The sequence below is a fragment of the Macadamia integrifolia genome, chromosome 9 (genome assembly GCF_013358625.1).
Source record: "Macadamia integrifolia cultivar HAES 741 chromosome 9, SCU_Mint_v3, whole genome shotgun sequence".
NCBI lineage: Eukaryota > Viridiplantae > Streptophyta > Magnoliopsida > Proteales > Proteaceae > Macadamia > Macadamia integrifolia.
In genome coordinates, this window is record NC_056565.1 from 35571537 (window position 1) to 35596215 (window position 24679).

At 38.7% G+C, this 24679-nt stretch overlaps 2 protein-coding genes across 8 annotated transcripts in view; one reads left to right on the top strand and one right to left on the bottom strand.

Annotated features, from left to right (window-relative positions):
• The window catches only part of LOC122088841 (glycerol-3-phosphate acyltransferase ATS11, chloroplastic), a gene marked incomplete at its 3' end in the record, with an annotated part of 91753 nt that overhangs the window by 57962 nt on the left and 9112 nt on the right, over positions 1–24679 (top strand).
• LOC122088842 lies at positions 6908–21934 on the bottom strand. 3 transcript variants are annotated; one of them, XM_042658198.1, is made up of 4 exons: positions 21784–21934; positions 20217–20322; positions 11970–12152; positions 6908–7137 (listed from the first exon to the last, which is right to left on the bottom strand). In XM_042658198.1, exons 2-4 carry the CDS (start codon positions 20284–20286, stop codon positions 6923–6925), a joined length of 468 nt encoding a protein of 155 aa, XP_042514132.1. In that variant the 5' UTR covers positions 20287–20322; positions 21784–21934; the 3' UTR covers positions 6908–6922. The 3 variants fall into 3 exon arrangements, with proteins under 3 accessions (XP_042514132.1, XP_042514130.1, XP_042514133.1); XM_042658196.1 differs by having other exon boundaries at positions 21722–21924; XM_042658199.1 differs by having other exon boundaries at positions 7093–7151; positions 21722–21890.

The following is a 24679-nucleotide window of genomic DNA, read 5'->3' on the forward strand; positions in this document are numbered from 1 at the left end:
GGTTATACTAGTGGAATTTAACTCTTTTCGATAAATAGGTCACAAGTGTGACTGCAAGTTAAAATAATGCGGAGAAAATAAAACAAGAACAACCACAACACAAGATTTATAGTGGTTCGACTCAATTCGAGTCTAGTTCACTCCTTACAAGAATCCTCTTGTAAGGTATTCCACTAGTTCTCCCTTTCAGTACAGTAGGTAGGGAAGAAAACCTTTACAATCTTTTTCACGGATAAGAGTATCCTTACAAATTCCCTTTCCAGGCAGAGAGACGCCTTTACAATCTCTTTTAGAGGTAGAGAGAGACCTTTCTCTTTTTAGGATAAGAGAATCCTTACAATCCTAAGTACAGTCTAGAATTGTAAAAACAGAAATAAATAAGAAATAGTGGAATAAGAGGAATACCTCAAGTGTGGTGCAAATGATGAGAATGAATAATAAATGATGAATGATGCACCTTTTGTAAAGTCCTCCCTTATGGCTTTGACTTGCACAGGAGAGAGTAGAGGACTTTGATTGAGACTTGAGCCTTTGTTGGGATTTGTGTAATAGAACAACTCAAGTAGAAATAAATTTCTTGAATGCTTGCAATAATGCTCTTAAAGCTCTTTCTTAATGAATATTTAATTAAGAGTGGTTTGGGTATTTATAGGTGAACTTAGTGAAGTATTTTAGGCAGGAAATCAGGCTCTAACGGACATATTCTGAGACCACCGGTCGATCACCATCGGTAGCCGGTCGACCGCAAGAGCATTTGAAGGCAAAATATAGCCGTTGGGGCACTTCCAGGCAGTCACCGGTCAACCGGGACTTTCATCTGGTCGATCGCCTATGGTCTCGGATAGTTTTGGTCGACCGAGGCTTCTGGCCGGTCGACCGCCTATGGTCTCGGATAGTTCAGGTCGACCGGGGCTTCCAGCCGGTCGACCGCCAACATGACATGCTCTGTTTTGACAGAATGCTGTCATACTGACCAGTCATCAGTGTTTTGACCATAAATTTTCGATCTGACTTCAGAATGATCTGAGATCAGTTGTGTTGGAATCACAACTCAATTTCCTACAACTTCTATGAAGGATTGATCTTCTGATACTAAATTTAAGATTCCCTAAAATACACTTGAGTCAGGTTAATGTGTGTTCCACACCACTTAGAGACTTTCCATACTTGGTCAAGGCATGCTCTATGGTCATTCTAGTATGATGCAATGCACATGCATGAGGTGAGTGCATATAAGTATGTAGAAATTACAAATTACATTAAAAGTGACTAATCTGTCCTAGTGGTCTTCTTCTTCACTTGAACTTTCCACTCTTTGGCACTTCATCTTCTTTTCTTCTTGTTTGCTATTCCATGTCTTTAAGCTTCATGTCTTGATTCGACCTTCTAAGTGTTTCTTCAAGCTTATCACACTTTATCAAACCAAGTTAAAGATGTATGTTTGTTTGTTAACACCAAAACATAGCAAGGAGTGTGGACATGTTTCCCAANATCTGATCAATACTAACGGCATGTGCTGAAAAAGTATTGATAGTGAGAACTTTTCGGCTTAAAGCATCAGCCACCGTGTTCTCTTTACCAGCCTTGTATTTCATCGCAAAGACGAACTCTTGTAGGTAAGCAACCCACTTTGCATGCTTCTGACTGATTGACTTCTGAGAATGGAGATGTTTGAATGCTTCATGATCGGTGTAAAGAATAAATTCCTTACCAATAAGATAGTGTCTCCAGTGGCGTAACACTTGGATGACAGCATAGAGCTCCAAATCGTAAGTCGAGTAGTGTCGCTTGGCATCGTTGAGTTTCTCGCTATAGAAAGCAATAGGGTGCCCTTCTTGTATCAGCACACCTCCCAACCCAATATGCGAAGCATCAGTTGCCACCTCAAATACACGATCAAAATCTGGCAGGCGTAATACCGGGGCCTCCGTCATCTTCTTCTTGATAAGATGGAGGGCTTTTGTCGCCGCTGTTGTCCACTCAAACTTACCTTTACTTTGCTTCATACATTCGGTAGTAGATGCCATGACTGCACTAAAATTTCGAATGAATCTCTTGTAAAATGAGGCTAGACCGTGGAAGCTACGGACTTCAGTGATTGTCTTCGGGGTAGGCCAGTTGGTGATGCTCTTGATCTTCTCAAGATTAGCTTCAACCCCCTTGGATGAGACAATAAAACCAAGGAATACAACCTTGGGCAACATAAAGGAACACTTCTTGAGATTAATGTATAGCTTCTCCATACGGAGCACCCTCAAGACTTGCTTCAAATGGTCGATGTGATCATCTGGATGCTTGCTGTAAACTAAGATATCATCAAAGTATACAACCAAAAATCGACCAATAAATGGACGAAGTACCTGTGTCATAACTCGCATGAATGTACTAGGTGCATTCGTCAGACCAAAGGGCATGACCTTCCACTCGAACAGTCCATCTTTGGTCTTGAAGGTGGTCTTCCATTCGTCTCCTGGTCGAATACGAATTTGATGGTAGCCGCTTCGAAGGTCCAATTTTGAAAAGACCTTTGCACCGGACAACATGTCTAGCATATCATCAAGTCGTGGTATGGGAAACCTATACTTAACTGTTATTTTGTTGATTGCTCTGTTGTCGACACACATGCGCCATAAGCCATCCTTTTTTGGAGTAAGTAATGCTGGTACAGCACAATGACTAAGGCTCTCAACGATAAACCCCTTCTGTAGTAGTTCATCAACTTGCCTTTTGAGCTCAGTGTGTTCTGTAGGACTGAGACGGTAAGATGGAAGGTTGGGAAGCACAGAACCAGGTACCAAGTCAATAGCATGCTGAATATCGCGCATGACAGGGAGCTTATTAGGTAGCTCGTCAGGTACTAAATCAGAAAAGTCTGTTAGAATCTCTCTAATAGGCCGTGTGAGCTGAACTGTTGGTGGTGGAGTGACCTCTCTAGCAACCAGGGCTAATATCATGCCTGTATCATGGCTGGTTCGCTCAAACTGCTTTTGTGGAACAGCTAAGATCTTCTTCTGTGGAAGGACCAGCATCTTGTTGGTATTGGTGGTGGCTTTCTGGTTAGTCCTCAATGTCTGTCTCTTACGCATCTCCTCTGATACATTGATAGGCTCAAGTATAGTGCGCTGCCCTTTAAAGGTAAATATGCACTGATTCTTCTTTCCGCCAGTGAGAACATCATTATCATACATCCATGGTCTCCCTAAAAGAACATCAGTTAGCTTCATAGGAATAACATCACACCATACCTTTTCTTCATATCGAGAAAGTTGTAATGGAACAAAACATCGCTGATTGACCTCCAAAGTATTTCCATTCAGTAGGGATACTTTGTAAGGCTGCGGATGTTTCTCTACCTTCAAATGTGCTTTCTTCACAAACAACTCAGAGACAACATTAACGGAGCTTCCACTGCAAGGATTAAAGTATCGGTATCGATCATCGTATCGGTCGGCCAAAATTAAGATACGTATCGGAGGGTATCGTATCGTATCGGAGATACACTAAGATACGCTAAAGATACACACATAAATGGATAGAAAACATTTTTTTAAACACTTTTGCATAAAGAATTTGTTAAAAAAACTATTGATAACATGTATTATGCATAAACACTAAATTGAGGGTATCGTACTAAGAATTCAAGGTCTGTAGTTGTCCCATAAATGTAAAATCCTTGTTCCCAACCTTGATTTCCACTTAAGTTAGAGAGAAATATGGTTGACAACAACTTTGGAACAAAAACCCTTCAAAAAATCGTTTTTTTCTGAAAACTTACCCATATTGGCCATTATATGACCGTAGCGCTGATACGTATCGATACTCACCGATACATACCAATATATATATCGATACTCACTGATACGTGCTGATATATACCGACATGTACTGATCGATACATACCGATACTCACCGATACATATCAATACATATCGAAACGTACATTTTACCTCAATTTTATATTTTTAATAGAGTCGTATCGAGGCATGTTGTATCGTATCGATGTGTATTAGTGGTGTATTGATGCATATCGGAATGTATTGTAGGATATATATATCGATACGAAATGATTTAAAAAATTCAATGTATCGTATCGGTGTGTATAGTATCGGCTGACTAAATTTAAGATACGTATCGGAGGGTATCGTATCGGTATCGGAGATACTTAAAACCATGTTCCACTGTCAACTATCACCTGTATAGTGCGATCAGCTGAACGCATGCGGCTGTAAAATATGCATGTATGTCGCCAATCCTCGCCTTTGGTTTCAGCCACCAATATGCGAGAAACCACATGAATTCCATAGGAGTCATCTTCATTTGCTTCAGCCCCATCATAATAATCAACATTTTCGTCTTCTTCTTCCAATGGGATTGGAAAGATATGGGAATTATCTTCATCAGGAGTATCGTCAGCGTCAACCATCACTGCTACTTTTTGACGTGTAGGACAATTTTTGGCATAATGTCCCCTCTCCTGACAATGAAAGCATTGCACTGTGGCAGTGCTAGGCATAGGTGTTTTCCCCTTGTGATCAGCACGTGGAAAAGGTGTGGTACGTGGAGGATAAGAAGTAGGATTCGTTGCTGAAAAATTTTTTGTGATCTCTCTAGCTTGATATCCAAACCTTTTACCCGTAGGAGCTAGTAACTCCTCTGCATGTACTGCCTTCTCAAAGCATTCCCTAACATTGGATACATCTACTACGCCAATAGCACGATTTATATCAGATCTCAAACCCAAACAAAAGTGGGAAAGTACCTGTAATTCATTCTTGCTGATGCCAATGCGTGAATAGAGTGAATCAAACTGCTCCATATACTCTGCAACGGACAAACTCCCTTGACGAAGAGTATTCAGCTTGTCTTGCAGTTGTGATCTAAAGTGTCATGGTAAGTATTTGGCACTAAGATCTTCTTTCATCTCTTCCCAAGTAATGGGAGCTCTACCACGATCTTCTAGATCCCTTTCTTCAGTTCTCCACCATTCGCGGGCTGAGCCAACTAGCGTAGTACGCGCTAGGCTCATCTTACGTGACTCAGACAACTCATACCAATCAAAATAGTCATCTAAAGCAGCCAACCAATCATAAAATACCTGTGGATCATGCTTTCCGTTGAACTCCTTTAATTCAAGCTTGACTTTTTGTGAATCATCAGTACATCGATACGGTGCTTCAAGATCACCATTGAAATAAGATCTTACATGCTCCTCAAAGGTAGGTGGTGCTGTAGGGGTTCTTTGTTGTGCCCTTTCAACACTTCTCCTATGTTGATGATGCACAGCAGATTGTAGTTGATACCTGTCCTCCCTCTCGAATGGTACATTGCTGCCTTGTATTGGAGTAACACTTTGGTTTTCAAGTCGGAGTAACCTCTCACTAATAGCTTTTTGATCAGCAGAGAGTTGTTGAAACATTTCAATGACTTTTTCCATTGGATCAGGTGGAGGCGGCGGCCACTGTGACTCATTCTCTGCCATGCTCTGATACCAATTGATGTAATACTGAAATTGAGGAAGCTCAAAACAGTACTAGGGTATAATCTTTTCTCAGAGAATAGGGAATTCTAGATATGGAGAATAGGATATTGCTAAAATTTGTTGAAAGATGAAAATGATAGAACAATAAACAATAAAATAACACCCGGGCTTCAACCGCAAGGTGGATCGACTGGATCAAACACCAACCTACCTTGATCAAACACAAGGGATTTCTTGAGCAAACACAAGAGATTCTTGATCAAACACAAGAAGAGAGTTGCATGAGCAAACTTTGTTTTAAATTCTGAGTTGTCCTTGAATACTTACAATCGATCCCTATTTATAGGACCAATTCAACAAAACATTACATACCCAACTTCCAACTAACAATAGTAGAAAGTCTTCACTTATTAAAGTTGAGGTAGGAAAGTCTTCACCTTCCAACTACTAAAGGTGGAAAAGTCTTCACCCATCATCACTTATAAAAGTGAATTGATCCCCCCCCCCATTTAGAAAAGTAAAAAGTAAATAACTTCTAACCACTTAAATTGAACCGATATTGGACCAACATGGACCATGGTTCAATTGGAACTAAACTAAGACATAAAACATGAAATAAAAACTAAGTATGAAAATTAATAAGCATCAACAAGGTAAGGCCACATGCTAGTTACTCTTGTTGGCCTTCTTCCTACGGATGTAGATCTTCAGATCTGCATCACTATCATTAGATTCAGATCTACCCCGGTGATGAGTGGAAAACAGCATTCAAGACCAAGGATGAATTGTACAAGTGAAAAGCCATGCCCTTCGATCTCATAAATGCTTCGAGCACTTTTATACAAGTCATGACACAAGAGTTCCAACCATTCATGGGCAAGTTTCTCGTGGTATACTTTGACTACATACTTATATACAGCTAGGCACAAGACGATCACTTAGACCATTTGAGGCGTGTGATGCAAGTATTGTGTGCTGAAAAGCTTTTCATCAATCTCAAGAAATGTCCGTTCATGTTACCTAAAGTGGGTTTTCTTAAGTTTATGGTGTCTTCACGAGGAGTAGAAGTTGAACCCCAAGAAGATCAAGAATGTGGTGGATTGGCCAGTACCAAAAACTTTGACCAAGGTCAGAAGTTTCCAAGGCCTAGCCTCATTCTAATGCTGTTTCATCAGGAATTTCAGCGCTATAATGGCACCTATTACTGAGTGCATGGAGTGTAAAGGGAAATTCCAATGGACACCGGCTGCCACAAAGGCATATGCTTTGAAAAACAGAAGATGATGGAAGCTCCAATACTTCTACCAAATTTTGATCTAATCTTTGAAGTGGCTACTGATGCATGATACATCTCATGCTGTGATTGGAGGTGTTTTGATGCAAACTGGGCATCCAATTGCATTCTACAGTGAAAAGTTGGTGTTTTGATGCAAATTGGGCATCCTATTGCATGCTACAATGAGAAGTTGAATGATTCCAAGAAGCATTACTCCACCTATGATTTGGAATTATATACTGTGATCCAAAAGAATGACGAAAGAATAACGAACTTGAGATCATACTATGTAAATAGACTGGATGGATTTGAAGCTGGTAGCCCCCAACAAAGAAGAGAGAGAAACACCATCTTAGAACTCGTTCAAACATCTCTTTTGATGCTGCAAAGTGAGAACTGATAAGAAATCAACCAAGTAGAGGTATCAGTGTTTACTTATAAAGAATAAAATGATACATACACTACTAGACTGACTTGCTCCAAAAACCAAAAGATGCAACAGATTATCCAACATAGGGCATAAGAGTTTATCCTAGCCAAATTACAGTGGCACACTCTCAGCAATCCCCAGTGACAATTATTGCTCAATGATAAGCAAGCTGGCCACTGCTGCTGCTGCTAGTGTTTGATGGTCAAGATCTTTCATTTGGGGTTATGGGGAAATACAAATCTACAAAGTTGGCAGAAGTGGTGACTAAGGATAAATCTATTAGGGCAGCAAGATTGGAGTGGGAGATTTTGCAGATTTCAACTTTGTTGTTGCCGGTAATATGGTTTCATCTTCACTAGGTCGGTAAGTTTGTATTTTCATTAAAAACTTTTAATTTTGCTTTCTGTGGTTGTGATTGCTTGTGTTTTGTCCTCTTTTGGGACATCCCTTGGGCTAGTTCGGCAGGGTTTTCCCCCTTTTGGTCCTATGTTGCAGTTGTCTTGGGGCCTGCCTCCATCTAAGGTGTACCCCTCTTGTATCTATGCATTGTTTTTCCTTCTTCTGCAATAAATTTGATATTACCAATCAAAAGAAGGGGAAAAAAAAAAAAAAAAACCCACCATTTTAAACCTGGCAGAAAGAAGCACAAAGAAAATGAATGAAGCACTTTTCTTTTTGGCAGAAATTTCTGAAACAAGTCTCAGCCACTAACCATTAAACTCACTGTGCTTCATCACCTATTGTAGCACATAGACCACCACTGATGGCGGAGGTGGTGCTGACTAGTAATAGAGAGGGTTTTTGAAGTAAGCCAGTAAAAGTCGTAGCAGGGAAGGGTTTGATGAGGAGTCCCTATTGACCCCATTCAGGGGAAAAGAGGGAGGTGAGAGAGAGAGAGAGAGAGGTGTTCTCTATAGTCACCATGATAGCTTGACGGGAAGATAGGGGAACATTACCGTTGTTCATACTCTCTCACGGTCACGCTATTTCACGAAACTAAGGCCCGCTACAAAACAAGAATGTGGAATGTATACCATATAGCGTTCTATACATTAGAACGTATTCTCAATCTAGAATGCATTCCAAGAATGCAATACCAAAATGCAGCCTAAGACTCGATTTGAAATTCAAATGAACTTCAATCACACTATGCCAGATCAGTATCTTCACAAATCAGCCTCTCTCCAGGAACCAAATCATCACCGATGTTCATATGAGAATGTCCATCATCTTGTCTCGTGACGAATAACATGTCCTTAAACTGACCTTTGCCACTAAATTCAGTGTCCTAAAACACAAGGGAGTTCTATGAGCACACCAGAAACCTTGCTTCATAAGAGTATGGAGACCTAAAGCTTCGTTTCAATCACATTCAATAGAGAGCTAAACAGAGTATCAAAGTCACCATTAAAAATCTCTAAACAGCAAAGGATACTTTTCGAACATCAATCACACATTCTAGCAACTCCGATTCTGACCAAGGAATCCTCAACTCCACCTCTATAAATTCCCCAAGCATTCCTGATAGCTATGAACAGAGTGCAAAAGCAAGCACAGCGCAGATAGATCAAATATATTGATCAACTTCCCAATATGATATCAAGGATCGATATCATACAGACCAATACAAATGACACGTAAGAAGATTAGCCATGTTGATACGATACAGAACCAATACATAAAAATTTCATATACAAAACCAGCATAGACCGATACAGTACTGATACATGACTGACATGGACCGATACACTCAATTCACAGGCTGGCAAAACCCAAAGATCCCAGTTTTCAATAGAAAATTTCTTCCTACTCTGATTAAAAAATTAGTTATTAAACATGAAAATTTTGCATTAAAGCTGATCAAAGTGGAGATCAAACATCAATCTGCGGTTAAAATATGTTAAAAACAATAATTTTTCTGTTTACTTGAATCTTGATTTTTCTTTTTTCTTTTTTCTTTTGTCTTTTTTTTTCCAAATATCACGTCTAAACTGGAAAACTAACTTCGATTTGGATCATCATGAATGATCTGTGATCTATAATGTATAATTAAGTTTGTTGCTAAGTACTTATTGTTAATAGTTACGAACTAATTCAGATTGGTTTAATATGTTACTACTAGAATAGCAGTATGGTTAGTATGATATTATAGGGATGTAAAGGGATCGAATTTGGTACAGATAGGGTACTATCTGAATTCGAATTCCCTTATAAATCTGTCATCCAAATTCGATCCGGACATCCGATAGGATATGTAAAATGGTATGCAAATTGAATTCGTTTTATTAAACCGAATCCAGATATTATCCGGTTCGATTCGCTTAGTAAACGGATGCCTAGCAGAGAAGGGAGAGCAACAAAGAGAAAAAGCTTTTCTCTTTGCTTAAATGGATGCCGAATAGCGATTGATATGTACAGATCACTATAAGGGGAGTGGAAACTGGACCTACCATCTGAATAACGATTGACGCGTACAATTCACTATACAGATCACTATATGGTCATAAACGGACCTACCAGTCTCTTGCTCTCTGCTTAAATTGTTGCTTTCTGAAATCCCATGGAGCAGGTGGGGAAGGGGAAGGCGGAACAGAGGGAGAGAGAGGTGGACATGAGAGAAAAATCTCTTATATGACCATATTAACTCCATGAATGAACTTCCACGTTAGAATCTGGATTCCTCTGTCAAAACCACCACAGGAAAGGGCCAATTCTTCTCGTCCACTGTAACAAGTGGGCAAAGAAAATAAGAAATTAACGATGGTTCGATTTGTGTGCGTCTGTCAAGAATAAAGTTGAGCCGCTCAGGGATCACCATGCTCGGCCACCACCAACTCTTCGAACTCAACCTCTGCAGCCGCCATGAGAAGGGAGAGCAACAAAGAGAAAAAGCAAAGAAAAAAAGAAAAGAAACCCTAAGAAGACGAGAGGAGTCCAGAATCGTCCACCAGAATACAGGCTGTAAAAGTGAAAATTTAAAACTATGGCACTTCACGTGAGTTATAAGTAAAATGGTGATGCCAAGTGTAGAATAATGGTAAAATGTTAATCATGATGTATAAAATATTCCTACAGAAGAAATATAATATATATATATATATATATATATATCAATCAACAATCAATACAATATATTATTGGAGGGTAATCGGATCGGATAATATTCGATCGGACATCTGAATTCGTATTCGATTAGCTTGCGGACTGATAGGGATAGTTCTTGAATAGTGATTTCCCGAATACGGATACCTCTCAACGAATACGAATGCGAATCGAATTCGAATTTTCGACTATCCATTTACATCTCTCTGATATTACTTAATCTATATCACCCTCCAGCTCAGAACCAGGGGCAGATCATGAGGCACCCTCGCTAGCGCCAGCACCGCGGAAGTTCCCCATGCGCCCGTTCAATTTGGACCCTAGACAAGAAAGAAAAGTAGGATTTTCTCTTTCGTGTATGTTACATTAAGTAGGCACACTAACCATACTACTACTCAGTAATATATTTATACTTACATAATGCTTGCTTGGTTCAAAGATTTAGTATTACTAGAAGCCTACAATCCTAATAAGCAAATAGATTTTTCTTCTACAAATCTTCTTGCATAATTGCTTCTTATTACTGATTAGTAAGTTTTATATTGCAATTGCCAATGAATATTTAAATCACATAGATCTCGTGCAGACAAAGATAACCTGACATTGGCTGGATATCATTATTTATTGATAAATTTATGGTGCACAATGCTTAAAATACTTATTTTTCATCATCATAAATAAATCCACGCATATCAAAATGTATCTTAAGCATCTCTCTGATATGTCTTTCAGACATCTCTTAAAACCAGCTTAATGATATGCTACCCGACACCGAAATTGGTTTACATCAAAGAGGATGGTGCAAGTCCACTCTGAAAGCAAATTCTAATGGGCAATTGCACAAGATTCCAAGATCACAAGTTAAGTGATCAATACAATGCACCATAAGAATATTATGAAACCAAAACATAATTTTTTATGAACAATGAATTATGAAATAAAAAGTTTGATGCCACAAATAATGGGAATCAGTGCAGGGAAACTTCATAAGAGTCGCATGATCATTATTGTGAAAATGAAGTAATCAGCTAGTACAAACTGAACCAATGAAATGCATAAACAACAAAACCATCCCCTGAAATAAAAAAATATTGGTGCAGTCATATTGTTTCCTATTAAAGGCTACCAGTACAAACATCCAAAAGGACCAACTGTGCATAATAATTAAAATGATTCAGATGTATATGCAGTGATGGACATAGTTGTCACGTAGTCTAGGGGACCCAAGGCATTAAAGGGTGCCTGGATGCAAAGCGACACCAACAAGCCGAAGGCGCCTGGACGCCAAGGCAATCCCTTAGGCAATGCTTTGACAACTATGGTGATGGAGGATATACTCCTTTATAAAATGGACTATAACAATAGTTGTGCCTTGATCGCCTTTGAAGCCTTGGATGCCTAGGCAGTCGCCTCAACGCCTTGGACACCTTGTTGGTGCCGCCTTGCATCCAGGCCCCTCCAACGCCTTGGGTTGCCTAGGCACCGTGACAAATATGATTATAACCAATGAAGAATAGTGCATCATTATCTGTCATCCATCTTCAAGAACAGTAAACGGAAATTCCATGTAATAATATCAAGGGAACTATAAGAAATGCAGGATAAGCATAGGGAAAGGTAAAACTAAAACATGCCAGTTTACAGATCAATAACATTAAAAAAGATTCAGTGGTTCCGCATACACGGTGTAGCATTAGATCCATTAGAATTAGGCAATGGAGCAACTCCAGCTGGGCATATCTTACGCATGAGTTCAGCCTGTTTCTCAAGCAACTCGTTGAAAGCAATTATCTGCTGCTTCACCATCAACCTTACGTGGTAGGCTTTGAAAAACTCCTTGTTCTCTTCTTCAAGTTTTTGCCAAACTGAAAATAAGCACAAAGAATGGTGAGAATAAATAAATAATAAAATATTCACCAGTACAGAAGGGCAAAAGGTTCTTTGCATAGTCGACATAGGAAGGTCTTGCTCATGTCTGCTTAATTGTGCCATGTGGGTGGGTGACTGTAGCAATTCCAACCATTGGATAGATGCACCATGGTCTGGATGGGTCACATGTCAAATTTTTTAGACTCGTCATGTATTGGCATCTTCCCTTGTATTTTCAGCTGTGCATTTGTTTTCATCCATTTTTCAAAAGTTTCATTTCCGTTGTGAATTTCCAAAGCTTTATATTTTCACATAATCAACTCCATTTGGGCTGAAACTTGACTTGTGAATTGGGGATCCTGGGCCTTACCTTTTCACAAATCTCAGCTTATCCACCTGCCATGTGGAAACTTATTTTATGCAGTTCAGTGATGACAAGTGTATCTACAAAGCCACCATTTTGGGCCCACATTGAGGGTTGGCTAGACAAAGCCTATTTTAAAGACCATTAAAGAAATTCATGCCCTAACTTTATTTGTCAAAAGATCAAAGTTATACAAGGCAGACTGTAGAAAAGGTGACAAACAGGCCAAGACAAGGCCCAGAAAACAAAAGAGAAAATGACGTAGTACACTAACTTGTAGGGAAGATTAATGGACAACAAAACCACAGGACAGAATCACAGTGACCAGAACAATTAGGTAAACAGAACAAAATATAAAAAATTCTAATAACTTGATAACCAGCACTCAGGTGCGGCTGGAAACCAGGTCGAATGGAGTGAGAATCCTGTTGGTTACATGATCCAAAGATGGGGCAGATCCAATGGACTGATCTGCAGAACACATTAGAACAGCATTACAAAGAGACAGAACATAGATTGTGATACGAGAACTTGAATAACTCCAGATCCAGATTTCAAATAGGACTCAAAGACGGGTCTTAGGAAAGTCCAATAGGGTATTAAGCCGAAACAGGAGGCTCATCCAATGCTTGGATGTCCATAAAACAGAAACTGAAATCTGGGACAGAATATGGCCCTTGCTGGAAATCGCAGGGTGCTGAAACTAAGAGTAAATCTGACATATTAGAAAGATACAAGCAATTTAAACCACCGGAAGAATATTAGATTACCACCAAGTGTTCCCACACAAAAATGGACAGATGCTTAAATAGAAAAAAGAGAAATAGAGAAGAAGAAAGAAGAGAAATGGGTTATGACCATAGGTAATACCACCTAGGCCTGCACATGGGCATCACCCCCCTCCCTCCATGGCTTCACCACCAATGGACATGACTAATTCATCACATTCACCAAAATTGAGGGCAATAGAAAACCAATGTCCTTATTTATAATCTCCATAGTCGTCAATACAGAATTATCCAGTACCAAAACCGTGCGGAGTAAGCTTGGCTGCCAAGTGAACTAAAATAGACAACTAATAATCAAAATAGAAACTTGCTGGAAAATACTCCTATCAATCTAGCTATTGACTCTAGCAATACAAGAAAATAGTGACTACTGAAATAGAAACTAAGATATAATATTCTAAAAAATGTTGGCAGCATCTCTCAACCATAACAGCTGTCCATACAAGGCCCCATACAGCTGGCTAAAGCTTGCTCGAAATAGGCACCAGAACCAGAACTGTGGCCAATATTTTGGGCCTGGTTCTGGCCTAAAACCTGGCCTCTCCTTTGAACTGCATCAGCTGACAGACTAGGAAGGGTTAGGAGAGAGATTAGAAGTATTCATATAGCAAGGCCAGCTTTTTTATTAATTACAGTACACCCATTCTTCCATTAGTCCTTTTCTGTTTAAATCTCATTCTAATATAAATTCCAAAATAGTCCCTATTCTTTAACTTCAATTCCTGATTTGTCCTTCGTCCTGTTAACTTACCAAAAGGGATACAAAAGTTCTATCTATTCACAGAATTGGCATTGCTTCTTTATAATTGGAATTTCATTGCTTGAGTGGGCCCATAGTGACCCAAAACTTTGCATTAGGTCCTCCCTAACAAATTCTGCAACCACGCATCTACCTCAAGAACATTTGCTCCATGCCCAACTCATAAAAAAGCAGAGCGAAACCACTAAAGAGCACCCCACACGACCAAAGAATCAAAGAAATGGAAAATTCAACAAGCAGTAGTACACCAATGAACTAGGCACAGCAGGAGAAAGCTAGACTGAAGATTCACCAAGAAATAGCACTGGCCCTCCTTTTATGAACACCTCCACCCCCCCTACCCACCCCCAGAAAAATAAAAATAAAAAGGCAACTTAGGTTGTCGTGGACCATCAAAACATTGGGTTTCCCAGAAACAAGCCAAATTTATTCATTGTGCTGTCATCTCAGTTCTTTTCAATCAAGTTCCTGATATTCCATGCCTCCTTGAAAAGAAAATTTAAAAAAGAAGAATAAGAAGAGGCACACAGATAAGATCACCATCATGCAGAGTCTAACCACTTGTTCCCGATTGGTAGATGATGTACCCCACCTGGCACCTGCATAACTTCAATGAGACAATCTGAACATTCCCACAAACAGCCATAATCCTAACATTTGTTAACATCACAAAGGATGCCTCCCTAGAGTCGAAAAGATTAAAGAAATCTTCCAAAGTAGCAGCACCTCTCAACTGTAGATTCAACATTATGCCTCTTGAATCATAAATTTCCACAAGTCTAGATTAATATTGAAATCTCTTTAAGGTTGCAAAAATAAGGAGGAGCCGATATTACATCAATCCGACATTACCATCAATGCTAACAATGACTCCTAACAAAGCACAAGAAGCTTCGACGGTCTACGTCCACTAATCCTGCAATCAGAATTAAGAAACAAATCCATTGAAGTTGATCCTTGCCATGCCCCAACAGCTTCGCATCTGGACTCTGACCTCCCCCAGAAAGGCATATGAATCATTCCACATGCAATTCTCTATCCACCCAAATCCATCCAAGAAAAATCTGTTCAATGCATAGTTGTCATGGCGCCTAGGTAAACCAAAGTGGTCAAGGGGGCAAAAATTAAGGCAATACCAGCCCACGCGACCAAGGTGCCAATCCAGACAAAGTCGCCTGAATGGCTAGGACGCCTTGACAACTATAGCTCAATGTCTCTTCCCACCATCCTTGAATTCTCCCACAGAGAACTTTGAATTCTTAAGTTACATAAGATAACTTGATGTGTTTCTATAACCTGAATTGGATTCAGAAAACCAAACCCACAAGGCCAGAATTGCAGTGAAACAGAAAAACCAGAAGTTAGGAGTACTCAAGCAACTATTGATGAAGAACTCAGGTCATCGCCCAAAGTTGGTCAAAGGGAGCGTGTATCCTGCAGGAAATAATCCCCAAGCCCCAAGCAAATCCAATGGTTGGATCCAAAGTAACAGCATAGGTCAGAAATTAGAAACTTCAAGATTCAAAAATTTAGGAAGTGACGAAAGTAGATTGTTGCCGGAAACAGAAACTATGAATTAGAAACTAAGAGATTAGCAACTAAAACACAAAGAGGAACAAGTGAAATTCAAGAAAATAGAAACAAAGGAAGTTAGTAACTAAATAAAACAGGAATAGCAAGTAGAAAGGAAAATAACAATGAGCAACTAAGATGAGAACTAGAAACAAGCAGAAAATTAGCAACGTAGTGACATATGATGCTGCCACAGGTCACTAGAAGATGGCAATGTACTGCCAGTAATATGTGTGATCAATGGGTATGGCTGGACTCTATATCAGCTACAAAACCTGTCCTAAAACTTAGGAAGAAATCAGGAGAGAGTTAAGAGGATAGAACAGTACAGTACTTTGAAGATCAAAACAGAATAGCAATTGATGTAAGATAAGAACGAATGAACAGAAAATGACCTTGGAAAAGAAGGGAAGAAGAAGAAGAAGAGAGAAAATGAGAAAAAGAAAAGAAAGGAAGAGGATGTCACCTAGAATCAGCAATAGAGGCCTGAGGGCATCACCACCAATCTCAACCTGTCATTTCACCACAATGGGGCTGGAGTGGCATCACCATTGACCCAAGGAAGCAAGAGCCAAGTTTACTCCATAACTCAAATTATAGGGGAGGTTTATGGCCCTTTCCTATATTTATAACTTCCATAACAATCACAAAAATAGGAAAAACCTATGTATTGAACCATTTCTGGTTCAGCTTTAGAAGAACTGCAGCTATAAAAAATGCCATTTTCCAGCAGCCACAAGCTCTGCTTTTCCTCTTACAAGCTAAGATCTGCATCATGTGGCCTACCTAGCTTGAAAAGATGCTCTTACCTTGGGGAGGTCAGTTTACCCATATTCAAACAATTTCACAGTGAGTCATCATTAATTGTCAGGGAATTAGAAGACGAAACAATACAACATCCCTTATTACAGCAGACCCAAAACAAAGAACTAGAAGATTTCTCTAAGGCAAGTATTAAGTAGGAAGACTTCAACTCTGAATGCAAACAGCTTAGAATAGAAATATCAACCTAAACCTCAAATGGCTTTAAAAATTTCTTAAAATTTTATCCATAACAATTTCACATTGAACCCAAACATGCATGTATGTTTTATTTGTATCAAGATCATCATATCCTTCTCTTATTGAAATCACATCGATTCATGCTAGTGCTAATTCTTATACTATAACTCCCACTTTCAATATTTATCACTTCATATTTGTCAAGGGGTATGACCTAGGCTTCTAGATGACCTTTGTTGGAAGGGTGCAGAGAAGGCATATGACAAAGTCCAATGGAAGGGTGCAGAGAATGCATATGACAGAGTCCAAGGATTAAAGTATTGGTATCGGTTGCCGTATCGGTCGGCCAAAATTAAGATATGTATCGGAGGGTATCGTATCGTATCATATCAGAGATACGCTAAGATATGCTAAAGATATGCACATAAATGGATAGAAAACACTTTTTTATACACTTTTGCATAAAAATTTTGTTAAAAAAAGCTACTGATAACATGTATTATGCATAAACACTAAATTGAGGGTATCGCACTAAGAATTCAAGGTTTGTAGTTGTCCCATAAATGTAAAATCCTTGTTTCCAACCTTGATTTCCACTTTAGTTAGAGAGAAATATGGCTGGTAGCAACTTTGGAATAAAAACCCCTCAAAAAATCGTGTTTTTATGAAAATGACCTATCTTGGCCATTATATGACCGTAGCGCACTGTATTGGTATGTATCGTACCGATCGATATGTATCAACCAATACATACCGATACACACAGATACGTACCGATACATACCGAAACATAGATTTCACCTCGATTTTATCTTTTCCATAGAGTATCAATAGGTATTAGTTCGTATCGTATCGTATCGTATCGGTGTGTATCGATGGTGTATCGGTGCTTATCGGTATGTATCGTAAGATACATATCAATATAAAAGGATTTTAAAATTTTCATGTATCGTATCGGTGTGTATCGTATCAGTAAGGGACGATACAGATACATATCGGTCGATACGGTACAATACATACCGATACTTAAAACCATGACAGAGTCCCCAGAGAGCTCATCTGGCATGCTTTGGAGAAGAAAGGGTGTTAAGTAAATATGCAGATATTATTAAAGACATGTATAAGGGTGTGGTGACAAGTGTGAGAATCGTGGGAGGTCAAGGCAATGAATTTCCTCTCACTATTGGGTTACATCAGGGATCCACTTTAAGTCCTTATCTGTTTACACTTATCATGAATGAGTTATCCAAGAATATTCAAGGGGAGGTTCCGTGGTGTATGCTTTTCGCCGATGATATTGTGCTAGTGGTTGAGACAGTGGTAAAGATCAACGATAGGTTGGAGTTATTGACATCTACCTTGGAATCTAGGGGTCTTAAGATTAGTAGAACAAACGCGGAGTATATGGTGCGTAACTTTATCCACTCACAGACAACAATGTAGTAAAACTTGAGGAGAGAGAGATCCCACAAAGCGACTATTTAACCATAAATAAAGATGGTGAGATCGATGATGATGTGTCTCACAAAATCAAAGTAGGATGGTTGAAGTGGTGAGGGGGCATCTGGAGTGTTGTGTGATTGACATATACCTCTAAAGCTTAAGGGAAAATTCTACAGGCTAATCGTAAGACCGGCTAATGTATAGGGAAGAATGTTGGGCAATCAAGAAGCGTAACATAGATAAGTTGAGTGTTGTAAAGATGAGGATGTTGACATGAATGTGCGGCAAAACTAGGAGAGACAGAGTGAGGAATGACCGGGTTATAGCTGATTTGAGAGTTGCTCCGATTCAAGACAAGCTCAGAGAATGTCGCTTAAGGTGGTTTGGCCATGTCCAACGTAGACCTTTGAATGCTCCTATGAGGAGGAGTGATCAGATGCAGATGGAAGGAACTAAAACGGATAGGGGGCAGGCTTAAAATGACTATTGATGAGTTGGTAAGGAAGGACATGTAGAAGCTAGGCCTGGATCATAGTATGACATCAAACAGAGCTGTTTGGAGGGCGATTGCATTTAAGTGGGATGTCCCGGAGGTGCTGTATTGCTATGTTTCTTTTCCCCTTCTCTTTCCTTGGCTTTTTATCGACCAATCACGGATCCATGTAGCTGGCCCCCATTAAGTTGGGAAAAGGCTTTGTTGTTGTTGTTTCTCTGTTGGAAGGGCGCCTTGTCACCTAGTGATGCAGATTAAATATCAAATTGAGCTTATTTTATTAGAAATCATTTTGGGATAAGTTATATATGTGTTGGACCTTTAGTTCCAAGGGTTTTCTTTGTAATGGGCCTTTAATGTAGGTATGGGTTAGGCATACCAAATTAGTTAAGCTGACATCTTTATTTATTTATTTTACTTGCTATCGAGTGTTTTAGTTAGTTTGGACTAGGATTCTATGAGTCCAGTCCTGTTTTAAATCTATTTTCTTTGTAATTTCAGTTTTCCAGTCAGTTTAGGCTTCCCAATTAGTTAAGGATTGGTTAGGCCTTTCCTTTTTAATGTCCAAGTCTATTTTTGAGTTTTCTATATAAATTTGTAAGAGGGTCAAGCATTGCACAAAATTTTAATTAATGAAAACTGCTATTGTTGCTGCTCCTCTGCATATGGGAAGACTTCCTTGTGTTTGATCAAGTTGACATAATCGGTGTCTGATCCGATTAACGTTTTTGCAGTGCAAAGCCCAGACGGTTTGATATTTATAATCTTCTCCACAAGCTACTGGTTTTCTTCTTATCATTTTCAATCCTTTATTCCGCAGCTACAAGTGTTGTTTTCTTCAAGTATTCCTTTAATTTGTTCAGGTTTTCCAGAAGGTTGGATGCAAGTTTTTCCCTTTTTTTTTTTTTTTTTTTTTTTTAAAGCAATTCAGCAATCCGAACGCATTCAACTTTTGATCAGACCCTCCACTTCATTAAAATAGGATCTGATTCAAATCTGCGATCATTCAGATGGTCAGATCTGATTATATCCTCATATTTCCAATTCTGCCCTTTCCTTCTCAGAATCTGAATCAAGTCACTGTTTTGTTCCTAAATAGTTGCTGTTTTGTTCTTGTTTGTGAATCAAGTTAGTTCCTAAATTCAGTGATCGATTGGGCTTTATTAACCTAATTTCTGAACCCTAATTTGGGGCTGGAAATTACCAAACTGCCCCTCTCGAATTTTGTTGTGTTTCCCTCCTTAGTTGTTGTTTATCTCTTCAATCCTTTGAGTTGTAGATCCTGGTTATCTTGCCTACCGTTTTGGGTCTTTCAAACACAGTACTACATCGCCTAGGTGATGCCCTGACACCTTGTTGGTGTCGCCTTATTCTTTCCCTCCTCTAATGCCTAGAATTCCCTAGACAGCAAGATAACTGTGTTTCACTTTCACTATAAATATAAACATAAATAGAAAATCATGCCAATGAATATAAAGGTCATGACTTTGACCAAGTCTTTTCATGAAAATAGTTCCAATAAATGAAGAAAAAAATGGTAACCTTCAAGATTGAAAAAACAAAACCTCATTTTTAAGTGTTTGAGTATATATCTAAATGAACAATAATGAGTAAGTAGAAAATCATGACGATGATTACCAAGTTCAGTAAAATCAGGTTCTATTTTTGCCTGAACTAGAAGAGTTTCCACAACCTCTTTCTGTGTCATGTATAACTGAAGACATCGTTCAATAAGATTTTGCACCTGGATTGAAAAATAGAGAAAGATGTCAACAAGATGATATACCAATTTACAGGGATGGCAAACAATGATCTTCTATATGGGGGGAAAGGAAAGAGGGACTGCACTACAGGTGCATTTTGTCCATAACTTTAGCATGTAAACTACCAATGATTCCACCCACACTGTCAAATCTCACAAAATAAAATAGGACTTCAAAGAATATTCAGAATGTCAACTACATGATATGAAGAACAATATACAATTTAAAAGTGTGGATAAAATTAACATACAAAAGAATTTGCAAATATTTAACCATAAGTAGCTCAAGTGATTCTCCCAACAAATAAATAACATCTACAACAGAAGACATCACAAAGATCTAAGGGTCAGATCATGCGTCCTCCAAAGATTGACATATCAAAAAATAAAAAATAAACAGTATTCACAAACAGATAAGAAGCTGGATAGATGAAAGAAATTAATGAATCAAATATCAATATGGATTTTCAAAAGCCCTTAATGAGGACTTCTAGTAGAGTGCATTTCATCAGGTTGAATTACAAGGATTAAAGTATCGGTATCAGTCGCCATATCGGTTGACCAAAATTAAGATACGTATCAGAGAGTATCGTATCGTATCGAAGATACGCTAAAGATACGCACATAAATGGATAGGAAACACTTTTTTATACATTTTTGAAAAAAAAAAAAAAGTTGAAAAAAAATTATATAACATGCATTATGCATAAACACTAAATTGAGAGTACCGCACTAAGAATCCAAGGTTTGTAGTTGTCCCATAAATAATGTAAAATCCTTGTTCCCAACCTTGATTTCCACTTTAATTAGAGAGAAAAAAATAGATGGCAGCAACTTTGGAACAAAACCCCCTCAAAATATCTTTTTTTTTTCTTTTTTTTTTCTTTTTTTTTTTTTTTGAAAAATGACCCATCTCGGCCATTATATGACTATAGTGCACCATATCGGTACGTATCGTACCGTAACGGTTGATGCATACCGATATGCACCAATACATACCGAAACATACATTTCACCTTGTTTTTATAATTTCCCGTAGAGTATCGGTACGTATTGGTGTGTATCGGTATGNTTTTTTTTTTTTTTTTTTTTTTTTTTTTTTTTTTTTTGAAAAATGACCCATCTCGGCCATTATATGACTATAGTGCACCATATCGGTACGTATCGTACCGTAACGGTTGATGCATACCGATATGCACCAATACATACCGAAACATACATTTCACCTTGTTTTTATAATTTCCCGTAGAGTATCGGTACGTATTGGTGTGTATCGGTATGTATCGTAGGATACATATCGATACAAAGGGATTTAAACAATTTCATGTATCGTATCGGCAAGGGCCAATACAGATACGTAAAGGCACAGTACGATACGTACCGATAATTTAAACCATGGGTTGAAAGCCAACACAAGCCAGCTGAAGTGAAAAGCTATCAAACCTAAGATTGACAAAACCCAAGGTTCAACTGAAGCTCAATAGCCAAGCCCAAACAAGATCAACAATCAAACCATAAAACAATTCATCTAGGGTATCTGTGGGCTTCAGTTGGCTGGGCAGCTTTCCTCCAAAGCACAATCCTGCAATACCAGTGACCAGAAATATATCTCTAATTGAAACCAGGAGACGCACTAAGAAAAAAATAATCACAAGATAGAAATAGACCAGTCTGTCAAATCAACAACTGGAGAAATATGAACAAAAGAAGAGATTGAAGAAATTACAAAAACATAATGAGAAAAAACAGAAGATGATACAAAATCAACAAAAGCTCACAACTACGAAGATGAGAGTATGATGGAGAAATTCCAAGCTCTAATGGAGCTCCAAATACCAATCTGTTCTTCTGTTTACGAGATAGAGTGAACAATATCTTCTATCCAGATTTAGAATCTCTTCTAAAGAATCATCCAGGCTGTTTTACAGTGAGACATGGAAAGGGGTGCTAAGCATTAGGTTTTCTATTTAATTCAGATCGAGGGTGAGAGGTGATGGTTAATATTAGAGAAGAGGAAAAGAATGTAATTCTGATCATACCTTCTCAGTTCTCATCTTAACCACTTATTAATCTAAGTATCCTATTCACAACACCACTATTTTACATACATGCGTCTCTTGAAGTCTTGATTGCTCAATCCCGCATTGTAGAGGGATCATAGACCTCCTAAAGGTTTAGCTTAGGACTTTAAAAGAAACCCAGAACTGCAGAGCAAGTTAATGGTCAAACTGGAGAGCAATCCAGCAGTATGACTGAGGTAACTCTGATCTGGTCCAAATTCCAATCAAGTGGCCTAGAAGAAATATAGATTGATGTCCCAAAGCTTGGAGTTAATACAATGGTCAGATTTGGAGAAACCAAAAGATGGCCAAAATAGTAAGTTGCTGACATTTGAAACTGGGATTATTAACTACAGAAATTTAGTAAACAAACCAAGGAATAGCAAGTGAATCACCAAAATAAAAACATAGTAATTTAGCAACCAGAGGAAACAATTAGTAAGTGAGACGGGGAATAGAAACTAGCAGAAAGATAAAGTTCTAAGCAATTCATGTTGCTGCTGCCAACAGGTTGTAGGATTGATGGGAGAGGAACATGGTAGTATCAACAGTAGTATTCAACACTAGTTCCTGATCTGGAAAACTGAGACAAAGACCGATTGAAGTTATTTTAACAGAAAACAAGACAGAAACAGAGAATTAACCTGCATAGGAATGGAGAGAAAACAATAGGGCTGACCCTGATTGAATGAAGAAGAATAAACTGGAATATAGAGAAAGAAATGGATATGGACAGTAGAACTTGATCGGCATCTGACAAGTCCAAGAAATGGATATGGACAGTAGAACTTGATCGGCATCTGACAAGTCCTCTTGGCTTCCCACTAAGGTTGCTGTTGCTTCTCAGAATAGCACTCTGCATCTCACAGAATATCACAAGCATAGATAACAAGTTGTTCAAATCATGGGGGTAGTATAATCTCCTAATCTTTATTTATAACATCAATGAAATAAGCAAATCAAGAAACACCCATGCATCGAAGGAGGTCCAGAATTTAGAAGGTTTCTAGAACTACAATCAAATAGAAACTAAGGGGCTAGAAGGAACTGGAAGGGACTGGAAACTATGACACCTGTCCAGACTTCTAGAAATATCAAAATAAAAACTCAATACAACTTAACAAAACCCCATGCACAGAGACTGAACCCCATGGTTCAGTCTGAGACAAAATACTGGTCTGAAAACTTGGACCAAAGTGCTGAACCATGCGGCACTTGAGATTTAGAACTTGGGCTGGTTCTTCCTCTTGCACATGTACTTTTGAGAGAACATTGGATCTGCATCAGCTCTCCCCAGCTTGAAATCATTTGTCCCCACAAATGCATGTGTCATAAGTGACCTGCAGAAGGATTTTCTTTTTTCCAAAGTGACCTCCTAACCCTCAGCCATGCAACTCCCAAATGATATGGTGGCATAGAAACAAGTTAGGGATGCACAATTAGGTTCCAAAGAATAGATATCCATCATGGGCAGAATTTTGAGAATGTAGTCCTCCTTAATACAAATCCAGAAAAATAAATCCTTGTCCATAGCATATTTGTCTTTGACTTGATGAATGCTGATCACATGGGCTGAAAAGATTTTAGGGTTAGCACTTTATGGCTCAAGGCAGAAGCAACAGTGTTTTCATTCCCAGTCTTATACTTCAGTGCAATAATGAACTTCTGTATGTAAGCTAGCCAGTTGTCATGCCGGTTGCTCCAATCTTCTGAGAGTGGATGTGTTTAAGGGCCTCATGATCAGTGTAGAGGATGAACTCCTTGCCAATGATGTAATGTATTCAGTGCTTTAAAACCTTTATGGCTATACCACAGCATAGAGCTTTAGATTATATGTGGACTAATGCCGCTTCGTCCATATGGATGTCTTTTTATTTGTTGTAAATCAAAATATTGTAGAATTAAACAGCCAAATTAGTTTATAATAGTACTATTGACCACGTAAAAAGAGAAGTTGAGACATTAAGAGTGTAAAACCAATCTCCCTCAATAAAGAGACATGTAAACCAACATAAATCAGCATCCCAACACAAAGCTCATCAATTTGCAATTCCCTGATTTTTCAAGTTTCAAAATGGGCCCTTCCTTGCTCATGTCAAATGAGCACTTGGGCTTTGGAATTTAGCTGACATGGTCCCCCTTGTCAGATATTAGGCGGGTGAATCTGATTCCACAATTCTGCTTCATAACTCGGCGTCTCAATATCAATCTATGAGCATGCATGACCATTGTCAATCTCCACTGCTTACAGAGGATCAACCTAGGGTAGTGAAAGTGAC

What these genes read in the sequence shown, in the direction of transcription:
- LOC122088842 (XM_042658198.1), bottom strand. Translation starts at nt 20,286, where the DNA reads ATGACACAGAAAGAGGTTGTGGAAACTCTTCTAGTTCAGGCAAAAATA. An exon ending in ACCTGATTTTACTGAACTTG is followed by an intron (nt 12,153 to 20,216) that starts GTAATCATCGTC and finishes GCTTATTTTCAG; the next exon opens with TTTGGCAAAAACTTGAAGAA. An exon ending in TGGATCTAATGCTACACCGT is followed by an intron (nt 7,138 to 11,969) that starts GTATGCGGAACC and finishes CTCACTTTGCAG; the next exon opens with CATCAAAAGAGATGTTTGAA.